Source organism: Pelecanus crispus, chromosome 10 (assembly GCF_030463565.1).
Source record: "Pelecanus crispus isolate bPelCri1 chromosome 10, bPelCri1.pri, whole genome shotgun sequence".
NCBI classification, from domain to species: Eukaryota; Metazoa; Chordata; class Aves; order Pelecaniformes; family Pelecanidae; genus Pelecanus; species Pelecanus crispus.
In genome coordinates, this window is record NC_134652.1 from 18,897,738 (window position 1) to 18,911,501 (window position 13,764).

At 42.8% G+C, this 13,764-nt stretch overlaps 1 protein-coding gene across 3 annotated transcripts in view; it reads left to right on the top strand.

Annotated features, from left to right (window-relative positions):
- The first annotated feature begins 2,276 nt into the window (after nt 1-2,276).
- The window catches only part of EXOC6 (exocyst complex component 6), a 99,308-nt gene continuing 87,820 nt past the window's right edge, over nt 2,277-13,764 (top strand). Inside the window, exon 1 of one of the 3 annotated variants that reach the window (XM_075718027.1) lies at nt 2,277-2,365. In XM_075718027.1, coding sequence (XP_075574142.1) covers nt 2,283-2,365 — 83 coding nt within the window. In that variant the 5' untranslated portion in view covers nt 2,277-2,282. The remainder of the gene's footprint in view (nt 2,366-13,764) is intronic. The other 2 variants (XM_075718026.1, XM_075718028.1) reach the window with 2 other exon arrangements.

The following is a 13,764-nucleotide window of genomic DNA, read 5'->3' on the forward strand; positions in this document are numbered from 1 at the left end:
TAGTTTTATGCTAATCTATGGCAAGGAAAAGTAAGTCAAATCTGTCAGAACTGTATATAGAAGAAAACAAAGATCAAATATATGAAAATGCCCTTGCTGAGATCCAGTCCTTTGAGCTGCCTCTTGGAACCACCCTAAGGTATGCATCTTTTAGATAATATTACATTGTTCATGATGGATTTGTTCCATTCTATCTCTGTTCTTTCAGTCAGCTGAATATATTAGAAGCTTTGTTTTCCTGACCTTGAAATCTACAGGAAAGTTGAATTTAATTTCAATGTGATTGGCCCTAAATGAAAAAATGCAAACCAAGGTCACCTACTCAGCTCTTTCTTTTCACCAGGACAAAGCTATCTGTTACTGGAGGCTGGCTGCAGATTCTCTGTGTAGAAGAAAACTACTCTTAAACATGAAAACAGGGGGAAACTTGCTCTTTTGTGTAGCAGTGTTTTCAGTTTGCTGTTAACGGCTACATTTTTAAAGAATCAATTGCTGCTTTAGATTTTTAATAAATGCAACTTTCTTTTTTAATCACTAAAGACACAACTACTTAAGGTTTTACTATTGATATTCCTAAATATCTGAAGATTTTAGTATTTTTTTTCATTTGCAGCTTATGGAAATTGTTTAATGGTAAAAGTGCAACTGAAAAAAATTTCCTCTGCATATTCATCCCTGCAAAAAAGTAATACAGAAAAGATGATGATGTTATGTTGTCAGTATCTGTAAAAGAGTTTTAAAAATAGCCTCGCTGGCACTGTAGGCATCAGGTTGCAGTGACCATCAGGCTAAAGAAAGAAAATTTAATTTACCCTGAAAAATGTGTCAATCTATTACTTAAGTAATTTGGTGATGGGGAAAAAAAAAAAGGAACATAGGAAGCTTGTTACTGCATTTGCGTGATTTCTTGAAGGAAATACTGCTGCAGCAGTAGCCTGTAGGATTTTTCCTATTTTCTTTCTGCAGCATACACTTGGTATGCACTTGTCTACATTTGGAATAGTTCTTGTTGATTTGGTAGGCGTCATCAATGAATTAATCTGAATTAACACCGAGTATGATAAAACCACAAGCATAGACAAGATGCGCGGAGTCTTCAGCGCCATTTATTAACTAGCGTCCAGGTGTAGTTGCACGAGGGCCAGAGAGATGATGAGTTTGATTACGGTAAGTGGAGAGGTGCCAAACGCAATTGTAGCTGGCTGGTGTCTAGACTTTGATGCATTCACAGTTGCAAACTGCTGCCAGTTCCTCACTGGAAAAGCAGCCTCGCGACACCCTGAAGGTTTGCAGTTCAGGCCCATTTCTTTACGTTGGCTTTCACTCGCGCGCAGATAACTTTGCCCGGAAAGCAGGTGTATCCTGCCTCCCGAGCATGCAGAACTCAAGGACTAGCTCATCTTTGGCCACAAACCACAAAGTGCATCATTTAAACAGAACATGGGCTATTCCTCCTTTATTGAAAAATGAAGCTTTGCTGTACGCACGCTCGAGGGCACGAGGAAACAAACGCCAGTTTCTAGCGAAACGCAGCAAGCCAACGCACACAAAGGTGCTTTTGGTTGTGCTATTTTTACCCCGACCCCCGACTTACTATCACCTCAAGACAGGAAGGAAACAAGCCGGTGACCGAACTTGGCCGCGGACGGCCCGGTGCCGCCGGCAGCGCGCTCCGCCCCGCCGGGCCTGGCACGGCCGCCTGCGCCTGAGCGGGGCAGCTAAAAGCAAAACAAACGGATTTAAAGAAAAACCAAACCACCCCAAGAAACAACCCAGAACTAGCCCAGAGGAAAAGGCCGGGTTTGACCCTATAAGCCTTTCAAGGCGTCTCTGCAGCGCGGGAAGGGCAGCTGGTCCGTCCGTGGGGTAGCCGGCAGCGGGGTCGGGTTTTGGGTGTCCCTCTTCTGTCACAGAAGAGCAGCAGCGGGCAGACGGCAGGCAGGGGCAGCTGCCCGCGCTCTCCCCCGGAGATGCCCAGGGGACGGAGGGGCTTTGCCGGACTCCCAGGGCGCCCGCGGCGCTGCCCTTCCCCCGACACGGGCCGCGGGGCAGCGCCGCGCTGGGGCGAACCGGGCGGGCGCGGCCCGGTGCGACCTGCTCCTCCTCGCCCGCCCCTTCCCCTCCCTCCTCGCCCCCGCCGGGGCCGCCTGCCCCGCTCGGCGCCGCGAAGCCCTCCCCGGCGGCTGCCGCTGCCCCTCGCCCGGCTCCGCGGCCGCCTCCGCCCTCGGGCCCTCCCCGGCGCCTCCCGCAGCGGCGCGGCCGCCGGGTCCCTCCCATCCAAGATGGCGGAGAGTCTCCCCGAGCATGATCGGATCCTGCAGGAGATCGAGAGCACCGACACGGCCTGCGTGGGACCCACCCTGAGGTGAGGGGCGGCGGGGGCCGCGGCGCCAACGGCGGGCGAGGGTCCTCCGCCCCGCACTGCCCGCCCGGGGAGCCGCGGCCCGGCCCGGCCCGGCCGCGCTTTCTGACAGCTCCTCCCCAGAGACACCGCGGGGCCGCCCGCAGCGCCTCCGGCGGGAGCAGCCGCTCCGGGCCCGGGGGGGACGCGCAGCCCCCCGGGGGCGCCCTGCGGAGGCCCGACCGCCGCCTCCCGTCCCGGGCCCTGCGGGGGCGCCGCGCCCCGGCCCCCGCCAGGGCGGCGGAGGGAGAAGGGGCCGCCGCGGTGCGGGCAGGGAGCGGGGCCGGCGCGGCCGCGGGCGGCTGTCACCCCCGGGCCGGCGGCCGAGCGGAGGCTGCGGCCGTGCCCCGGCCGCCGGGCTGGCCTCCCTCTGTCATTGTGTGCGGGGAAGCGGGGCGCTGCCCGGCTTCCGGCGGGGCCGGGCGCGGCGGGGCCGGCGCGGGGCCTCGGGACGGGGCGGCGGGGCTGGGCCCGCCGTAACCCGGTGGCGGCCTCCGCGGCGCCCGGGCAGGGAGGGCTCCTGCCCCGCGCTGGGACACGGGGCATCTCCCTGGCGTGTGCCGGTACCCCCGGTCTGTGCTGAGAACGGGACGGGAACCGTATTGCGGGTGGGTGTTTGCATCGGTAACTGCAGGGCTCCTCTGTGCGCAACCTTTCCTAATGCAGCCTGAAATCTCCTGCCCGGTCAGGTTCCCTCTGGGAGCGTGACAGTGTTCAGAGCATTCCTGAGACGCCGTGACTTCAATGTTGTGGTGGGTTTTGTGGTTTTTTTTTTTTTTCTTTTCCCTCCGAATCCACATAGCGCTAAATGGCGTAGCCTGTATGTTGAAGAAAAGGTTTTGCTTAATCTTTCCTGTTGGAGAGGAGCATGTCAGTGCTCTTCAGTTTGAGCGGGGGAGAGAAGGACAGGGCCTGGAGGGAGTGAGTCGGGGTACGGAGGGGGCGCAGGGGGAAAGGGGATCTTCATCCTGGAGCTGTGCTGGTGCTTCCCTGATTAGAGACATCTGAAAGAAGTGAGAGAGCACGGATGCTACCCAAACTGGGAAGAAAGAACTGCGAATTTGCACATTATCTCTTCGGGAAGGTATGGGGAACCTGGGTGCAGGGAACTGGAAGAAGCGGGTTGTGTGGCAGCATGCCGCAGGGCGGTGAGCACGGTGCTGCTGGCTGTCCCCGAAAGGGGATGGTGCCTGCTGGAGAGCGTGGGCAGGGCTGAGGAGGGGTGAACACGGGGTACGTGGATGGGGAACCCGGGGCCGAGTACTGGTGGAAGAGAAATGCGCATTGCACGTGAAATGGGTCTTTTTGCACTTTGCAGTGAATGATTTTGTGGTTGGCTGCATGTGTCTGCAGTGGGTCCCCCAGCGCTGAGGGCTGTGTGGGAGGTGGCAGTCTGAGGCTTTGTGCCAGGCTGGGGCTAATCAGTCCTCAAAGAGCCCAAATCACCCAGGGGCTGCTTGTGGGGTCAGCCTGGTCTTAGAGGCCAGCTCGGAGCAAACTGTGCTCTGATCTCCCCTTACTATTCCTTAAACACAGCCAGTATTGGGAATACAGTGTGGAAGTGTTGAAGCTGAGCATCACGAGGAGCTTCACCTGTGAGAGTTCGTGAGCTCAGGTTGAGAGAAAGTAGCTGAGATGCTTTCAGACTTGAGTTGTCCCTGGAGGCAGTTTAGCCATGTTTCAGCTAACAAGCCCAGGCAGGTTGGAACTGATGTCTGCAAAAAACACACCAAAACAAAAAAAATTAGCAACAAAATATTGAATATAATTGCAGTTTTGCTGCCATCTCCAGTATAGAGCTTATATCAGAGGAACCTATGTAAAGGACATACAGAGAATTAGGCTGCACAGTGGAAGAAGGCATGTTTGGGAATGACAAGTGTGGATGAGGGAGGGATGTAAAAGGGGGATGGGACGATATGAATCTCTTAGTCACATTAAACATTTAAAATGGGTCAAAGTTTTTATAAATAAGAATGTTTAGTTTCCTAATTTCTTTGCATGGTCCTGTCCTTTTTTTATTTGTGTCTCATCTATCTTATCTATCTTGTTATCTTATTGACTTTTCAGAAGGGGAGTTTTGCATTGCTGACTTTCAGAATTTTTGGAAAAGAAGTGCGTGCCTGTTGGTCTGATTTAACTTCTAGTGTTCATTTACAAATAAAAAAAAAAATGAGGCTAAAGAATGGTTACACCTGGCTGAGTGTTTTGAAAGAAGTCCAGCCAACATCACAGAAATATGCTGCTACTTTATAAGAACAGCGATGATTAAAATCAAAACTGTAGCTATCTGTTCAGCTGTACCCATTAAAATTTGTGAATCGCTGTGTGAAACTGAAAAGTGTAAAATCCCACATCTCATTTCAAGATCTATTTCAATGAACAAAAGCGGTGAACGTGAAATGGAGCATTATTTTCTGCACCAGATCAAGGTTTTACTTGCTAAACAATATAAATCAAAGAAATGAGTTGAGTAATTCTATGTGTGGTTCCATATAAGGCTACAGCATAAAGTGATCCGTTTCCAGTCGTGGAAGCCATTGATGCCAGTTGTCTTATGTAATGACTGAAATTACATTCATTTCATTACGTGAAATGGACTGTTTTTGTAATCTGTGGTCTGTAATGCTGGGGCAATATTTATAGCATCATGGTATGAGATAAAGTACCAACATACCTACTGAAATAGCAGAACAAAAGAAGGGGCTTGAGGTGAGCGGTTTGGATAAGTAGCATGAGGTAACACTAAATGCTGAAGATCGTAGGATATGCAAGATCCGACTTATCCTTAATTGTTCATATCGAGATCTTAATATCTGCCTAATGCATCCATGCTTCACAAAGGAAGCGTAATTTTTTTTGTAGGCTGTATGTAGATTCCATGGAAACACATTTCTGCTCTTGTTTTTCTTCAGTGTTTTGTTTGCTAGTTTGGTATGGCTGTCTCTGCCAGGCTGCTGTTTCCTACCCCACTAGAAGAGTGGCAGCACTTGCGCTTATGATATAAAAAAAATAATAGCATAGATTGATATACAACATTTTTGTATGTAATTTACAGATAAGAAACAACATATAGACTGATCCTGCAGGTGATTTTCTAGTGCTGAGATCCACCCATGTATAGGAATGTGAAACGCAGGTCCTTTATAGGAGGAATCAAGGTATAGCTAGTACAATTGGGTTTATTTACTATTTAGGAGAGTAAGTTAGCTCCTAAAGATTGCTCTGCATCTCAAGAAATAGAAAATGAAGAGATTGTGTTTGATTAGTTTTCTTTTTAAATTTTAAGTGGATGAATTTCTTGATTTAAAATTGCTGGTATTTAACTTGCATCTCTAAATTTAGTGACAGACACTGAATCATTATGAATGAGACTTAAATCAACTGTATAACATGCCTTTCATTAAATAGGCAGACTGTGTATATAGCAGGCCAGGATTAATTTTTTTTTCAGCAGACTGTGAAACTTTTATCAACATCTTTCTAGCTTTAATGGCTAACTAAATGAGATTAATGACAACACCTGTTAAAGGCTCGTCACTCTCACCTTTTTATATAATGTGTTAATATCTTATAATTCATGTTATATACATACTGTTGGGCTTTGCAAAACCAGGGAGAGTTGTCAGTGCATTTCTAATCTTTGTAAAGGAAAAGGGAAAAGGCAAAAAGAAAGAAAGGCAATTCCCATATCCCTCTCCAAAAAAAAGATAAATATATTAAAAAGTTAATAACAACAAACTTTCAGGCCCTCACTGAACTCCATATAAATACATATTAAGAGAATTTCAAGAGTCAATTTTTAAGAGTGTCTTCGCACTTCTTGAATACTCTGTTGGACATGCCAGGGTAATTAATAAGATGAATTTTATTAAGAAGAAAATAATTGACCTTATCTGCTGGTTAGTTAGTTTTGTGTTGGTCAAAATAGGTCAAAGTAGAGCTCAACAGAGTAGAAGATGATGTTCTGCCGGTGTCCTGGTATACTATACTTATGAGTCTCTTTGAGCTTGTGGTAATATGTAATATTTCAAAGCCCTTTTTTAAAAATAAATGAATTGACTCTTAAACTCCAGCTTGGCAATGTATTGTGTAAGCATACGGTAGACTTTTTCTGAACGCTTCATCTCATGAGCTTCGCATCACTGAGTCTGCAGTGTTCTGTGATCCCCAGGCACAGCCTGTCAGAGGAGTACCTCTGTGCCCACAATCAGTTGACTAAGCAACTAATACAAAAGTAAAATCAAATTTAAAATTTATGGGGGGATCGATGATGGCAGTGTCATAGCTAAGGCGAGGTTGACAAGGAGGTGCTATGTCTATTGATGTGTCTGTAAGTGGGATGTACTGTGTGGCTTTGACCCACAATTGCAGCTCAGAAAGTGCTCCTCAAAAGTCAGTGTAAAAATGGTTTTAAGCAACTTCTCTGTTCCTCTGCTCCTGAAATCTGTCATCGCCAAGCTGTTGCCTGGTAGATGTTAGAGCATCTTCTAGGTTGCTGTAAGTTGTGCTGGCCATGAAACTCCTTTGCAGAGTTATTGGAGAGCCTCCTAGGAAGACATCACACTGGCATGTTGTCTCTGGCTACAGGAATCACACCACCAAAGGCTGTTAGGTTGATGCGTTTCTGTTGATGCCGCAATATGCTGCGGTGACCTTCCACTGACCTAGGACTGCATTGCACGGGAAAAAGCAGTACTGAGCCACCCAGCTGCAAAACAAAATCACTTCTGCATGGTGCTGCTTTTTTTCTCATTTAGGCTGAACAGGGTTTGGAGGTAGGCTGCAGATTTGTTGTGAGCCTCATAAATGAGTATGGGTGAAGTGTTAGAAGTGATTGGTAACTGTTCATTCTGAACTTCTGTCCTTGTGTTGCAGAAAAGCTGAAGGTAAAAGGCATGCTTCAGTGAGGCATTGCTAGAGGCATAAACTGAGGAAGCGAAGGTAGCAATAGTGGTCCAAGCAAGACTGTTTTGTCCTTTCCTGATCAAGGTTTCTAAGAAAATTAGAGGTAGAAATATGAAGTGAGAGTCTAATTCTGCTGCTTTTACTCAGTTGTGGTACCCTTTGCAACTGCAGGTGCTTTGCCCAAACCAGGGGCCATAATTTGTATTTTGGAGATATTCCTGTGTCCGTTGAGGGGGCCTGTCCAAAGCCAAGTGAACAAAGCGCCTAAAATACCTTTTGGAGTATGACAGGATGCTCTGAAGGCTCAATGTAACTTGTTTTAGTGAAAGTATATGCTATTATTACTAGCAGGCATGATTTAGTTATATGATTCGGTGTCCTTAGCGGAATAGTTAGTAAGCAGTAGCATAGGCAGTATGAATGACTTCTCTAGAAGTGGGAAGATAGTACAGCATTAACACAGTTGCAGGCTGGGAAGTACTTTTTCTGAGCACTTTTTTTTGTGCGGATGGGCTGTTGGGATTTGTGATGTGCTTATCCAATGACAAAATGTGGTTGCCCTCCATTTTTGCCCTGTGGTCTTACTTGTCAGGTATGATTGTCTAAAGGCATTTTTCTGTGTTTTTGTTATTTTGGTTTTGGATTCTGAGCCAGCAGTTCACACTTTTGTCTATAGCTTAGTCTCGTTTTAAATACAGAGCAAACATAAGAGGACTCTGAGATGATCAACCAATGCTTTGAATCAGAATTGAAATTATTTGGTCATGTATTTCAATTTCAAATAGTATGATAATGTTTTACAACATTGTAAGCTATTTTTATGGTTTGAAAATCAGTAGTCTGTATCTTCATTAACGGTCTGTCTTCAAGCCCTGCTCAGTTTTCAAGTTAATGTGTTTCATTCCTGGTTCCCTTTCAAACTGAAGTTACAAAGTAGCCCAAAGGAACTAGAAATTCCTTGTGTGTTAGCTGTGGTCTTTTTTGGATGAGGTCACAGAGTGTACTTTGATTGTATATTTAAATATCAGTTTATCTTTATTATGATAGCTAGCTCCTGTTTTGCAACTGGGTTGCTACAGAGTAAGGAGAATGGCCTGCTGACTGAGAACAGTGTATCCCGAAAAACCGGTGGCTGGCTTGTAGTGTTGGTTGCAGGTTTTGTTACTTGGTGCAGGATTTGATATTCCGAGTGTTAAGTTGAAAGGCAACAGTCAGATAAAGCAACTGGCTCTGTGAGCAGGTCTATCACCGTGTATATTGTTAGGAAGGAGCAATGGTTTTTTTCTCACTAGTCCATTACATAGAGTCAAAACAGCATAAGAAGAGTGCATGCTGTAGACTGATTAATCTGGCATTTATTTATTCAGTGGCAGAACTGCAGTTCTGATTTTTCTGTGGGCTAGCCTGATATTTAAGGCAGATTTGCCATTGGTGGCAAAAAATATTTTAGAAGAAGGTGAGGATTTGCTTCCATTCCTGCAAGTTTCAACATACTACTCCTGAAACTGTGGATAATCATACCTGCATTGCATTTTTCTGCTATGCAAAAAATCTTTAGGTTCAATGCTGATTAAGTTTGTCATGAAATATGTATCTGCAAATCAGGTTATCTTGATCTTTTTAGGTGTTCATGCATCAGCTTCTGACTCAGTTCTTGCAGTGTTTTCCAAATGGACAACTGCCAAGTGAAGCTTTAACCTAACTAGTAACCTATGTGAAGAATACTTCTGAAATAGCTCTCTCCAATTTCACAAGCATTACCAAAGAGCTTGAAATTGTTCCCATGTTTAGGAAACATGTTTCAAAATATATTCAAGCTTTTAAAAGAGAGGGATCATCTGCAGATAGATCCAGAATAATGTACTTGATAGGTGGTTCATGCAGTTTGTGTCATTGTGTGTCATCTAAATTTAACCTTCTCATCATATGAATGGCTTATTCACTGTTACATCAGTTAAATTCAGGAAAGCCAATTCTTATTCATGTCATTTCTTCATTGACTTATTCCTCAAGCTGATTTTATTTAGTGTCTGTTGACCCAGATTTTGGACCTGCCATATGCATAGGAAATGCATAATTTTACATCCTTCACAAATGCCAGTCACGTGGGTACTGACTTTCTTGCAGATTTTTTGGGGAAGCCAACAGCATACGCTGTACTCTGGCTTTCTCTATGTGTTGCTGAACCATTGCTCTGAGACTTTGCACTTTCCTCAATACAGATGTCTGCCTGAGGAGCCTTAGCATAATTCAATTAAATATAAGCCTGTTTTTGACCTGTAAGTGCTAGAGAGTTTGCACATACAAGGCTGAAATGACAGCAACTGCAGTTAAGCGAGTTTTGTCATGTTGCATTTTATGGATTATACTACTAAAATGAGCTCATAAAAATCTATGAGGATTGATATTTCTTAAATAATGCTTCTAAGATAATGCCAGGAATAGGTTCGCAAATAGGAAACTATTTCTATGGGTTGTAGTAAACTATTAAGTACTAACTCGTTCAAAAACATCAACCTAGCTTTGCATCAGCATCAAGTTATCTCATTAGATTTTATCTTACTGAAGGGCTTGCTATGGCTAGTTACAAAATCTAGCTGTTGCCAGTGTTTCTGGCTATTACCTGGCAATGGTTGAAATGCCCAAACCTAATCCCTGTCACCGCAGACCTTGGTAAAACAATGACATCATGTTCAATTTGATGTTTAGCATAAAGTATGCTCAACAATGCGTCTCTTCCTCATCTTGTCCATGTCTACTAAGGAATTATTTATATGCCTGACAAATGGTGTCCTATGCAGGAAGGAGTTAACGATCTCTCCTGGAGCCTGGCTGAAGCCCTTCCTGTACCTCAACCTTTGCCAGTAATGCCAAACTAGTAGGGAACTTAATCACTGATGGAGGTATTAAGAAGGAGAGAAGCAGGTTTTAGAGTGCATCAGCCTTGATGGAAATACTTGGGGTTTGACAGAGAGGACCTAAAAGATGTCTTTGAAAAGTTCTGCACTAGGGACCTGCAGAGAGGGCTGGGACTCTTTTTTTTTTTTTTTTTTTTTTTTTTTTTTTTTTTTTTTTTGATATAGCATGAGAAAGGTGGGATTTTCACTATGTCTCAGAGAAAATGACTTGCTTGCAAAACTGGAGTGAGCATAACTTGCAATTCTCCCATGAATCAGAGTAATACAAAATTAATAATGCATGTACCGTAGTATGTGTACCTAGGGGGATACTTTTGAGACATTTCAACTTCAAAAAGAAGTGTTTAAACATTCAAGTATCACATACTTCAATTTTAATACACTCTCCTTTCTATTACAGGCACTTAGATGTTTGTGTTGGTAGCAGCTCTCACTGGGACTTTCACAGTTTGCACACTTTGTATGCATAGAGTGACTTTGAAGGATCTCTACCCCATTGATTTCAGCGAGGCAGCATTTTCTTCCGAGTTTTGTTTTTAGTTAATTTCAACATAAAAGCAATGTAGTTGACATTGTTTTATACTGTATGTTAGTTCTGTTTTGTTTCATACAGTTAGGAAACTATAATCAGGTAGCCAATGTGTGCTACCTCCTTTTGAATTAAAAACAGCCTATGTATAGGCTGTGTGAGCTCACAGAGTTAACAAAAATCAATAATATAAAATTGCTGGATAATATATGCTTTGGTTATATGTTTGCAGAGGAATGTGACACATCAAAGAATTTGCTGGTTTGATCTGTATTGAATAGAATAAATTCTTAATTCTTTTGGTTTTGAAACTTTTTAATTATTGGATATTTTATTTAATCTGGGATGTCTTGATTTCTAAAATAATATATTTACCGCTGTGTAGTGTTGGTATTCAAAGCCTGTTGAAATAAGTAACTTAGACCTTAGTGACATTGAATGCTCTGTTCTATTTCATATGTCTCATGAAGGCTCTACCAAAATGATTGGTACATATTTATCTTGAAGATTATGTCTAAAGTGCCCCAGATAAAGACGACAGATTAGCTATAGGTTGTAATAGATGGCTAGTTATTTCTGGGATATATGTAATAGAAATCTGATGAAATCTTTAAAAAAAACCGTCAGAAGTTCACAATTTCATTTATGGATGAATCCATTGCTCCTAAAGTGGAACAAGGTATGTTAAAGTCTGTGGAAATATTAAGGGAAGATAAGAATATTGCTATGTGGACTTCATTTTCTTATTTTATTTTCTATGAAATAACATAGGTTCCAACTACGTCCACTGTAGCCTTTTAGGTATATGAAACAGATGGCCAAACTTGGCATTTGGTTACGTGGTGATAGCTAGTACTAAAGTGAGCGAAGCTAGTGTTTTCTTTGCTATCTTTTTTCTCTGCTATTACAACACAAAATTAGAAAAAAAAATAGTAGTGCAGCACTTGTTTTTCAGTTTCTTGCTTCATACATCAGTAAGTCGCACAAAGGCTTAGCAGGAAGAGGCATCTCCTTGGTCAGCAGTGTAAAAACAGGAAGGAGGAAGTCTATTGCAAATCTGGGTTTGCTGATTATCAGTTCATGTTTCGCTGCAGAGGATGTCCATTAACAGCCATCAGCGTGATCCATTGCTTATCCAGCATGAACAATGATGGCTGTAGTGCTGCTACTACAGAATATGGACCCTGCTTATAGGAAGTAATGTTAACTAACAAACTGTACTCGGCCCTTTCCTGCTCATAGAAACAGGATACTATTAGTGAGAACAATTCACAGAAATTGCACATCCAGGAAAACCAGGCAAGTAAAGCATAACAGCTAAACTAAGATTAATAAAATCTTTTCTCTGATTAGGCCATAGCTTGAGTTCTACGTTTTTCTGGCATGTAATGTGGTCTTTTAAATAGAGCGGCGAGATGTAATTATGAATAAGGATGGCAGAACTGGACCCTAGGTAGTGCCTGGCATAGAAAGGCGGCTTAGGTTTTAAGAAATGTGCTTATTACCATAACTCCAGTTGAATTACAGGAAACACCTGGACATTATTTTATAAAGCTTTTTAGGGTGTACGCAGCAACCTATATGAAATTACTCCATGGAAAAATCCCTACAAAGTTTGCAGTTTGTGTAAACAGAAAATATCTTTGTATATTGTAGGACAAAGGAAGTTTCTGCAGTGTTTCCTGTGAAATTGCAGCTTAAATGGAGTGTGTGATACAGTATCGTGGTTAGGGATGCCATGGTTATAGTCACAATGACAGGTCTGTTTTAAGGGCAGAATCTTAATTTGCATGGTCAGTGTTTTGTGCTTGCATTGATCCCACTGAACTCATCATGCAAATTTGAATTGTAAATCTCCTTTTATAATTTTATTTAATCTTTCTCGGTCTTTTGTTTTGTTGTTGTTTTTTTTTTTTTTTAAATCAAATGAGAAACGGAGAGAACAAACATCTACTGGGCCACTTCTTGCAGAGTGTGTGTGGGAGTTAGTTGAGAGCATCTCTAGCCTCAGTACAAAATTGGCTTTGGTAGCAAGATATGAATTCTAAACCCACGATTTTCCACAAGCACAGTTTCTTCATTTGAGAGTTGGCTTTATTTGTGTGTGTTTTGTTTTGCTTTAAGTATTACTTTGAAAAATGGAATAAAAATTGTATGTCTGAGTTTCTTCTTTTGCGACTTGGTATAACTGATCAAAGTGATCAGCTAAAATTTTTTTTTTTCCCCGACAATGCTAAATCTGAAGCTCTACAAATGAATCTTTTTCTCCTGCATCCCTTACAGTTCAGAAGTTGCATGGTCAGGCTTACGTTCCATGTCAAACTTGTACAGCTGTTGTGCAGATATGTGTAATTCCCATCATTGTCACCTGATTGGCACTTACTAAGTGGTTATCAGTACCCCGAAAGGAATGTGTGTAGAGAGTTTTTAATTGCTTCATATGTCTTGTGTAATCAGGAAATGAAAGACTTTGTGGCAATGTAGGCAGGGGTGGGGAACCTGCAATTTGTCCTTGAAATGGGACCGAACTGGATGGGCTGGGTGTGTGTGAAAATGGTGGAAGGGGGCAAGTCCTTAGTGAGGAGTCCTCTAAAGAGATCAGTATTTTTTCTATATTTTGTGACAATTCTTTTTTGCTATTTTTCAAATAGATCATCTGTTTTAAGAGTCTTTGTTGTTGTTAGAACCTATTATTGTAAATGATTACTAGAAAGAGAATTGTTCACCCTAAAAATTTACAGTAATGCTCCATAAGCTTAGAGATGTTTCTCCTGAATACGGGTTGCAATTAAAAATCAAATCATTGCCCATTTAAAAAACTAAACACACACAAAAAACCCCAAATCCCAAAACCTTCAAGAAATAATAGATTTTTTTAAAACCCAAAAGGGATTTGTTAAATACTATTTTTTTTCCTTTATCTAGTAGACCATTTTAGTAATGATTTTTAACTGACAGAGTTATTTATCACCAAGCAGGAATTCATATTCTCTTCTGAATCATTATTT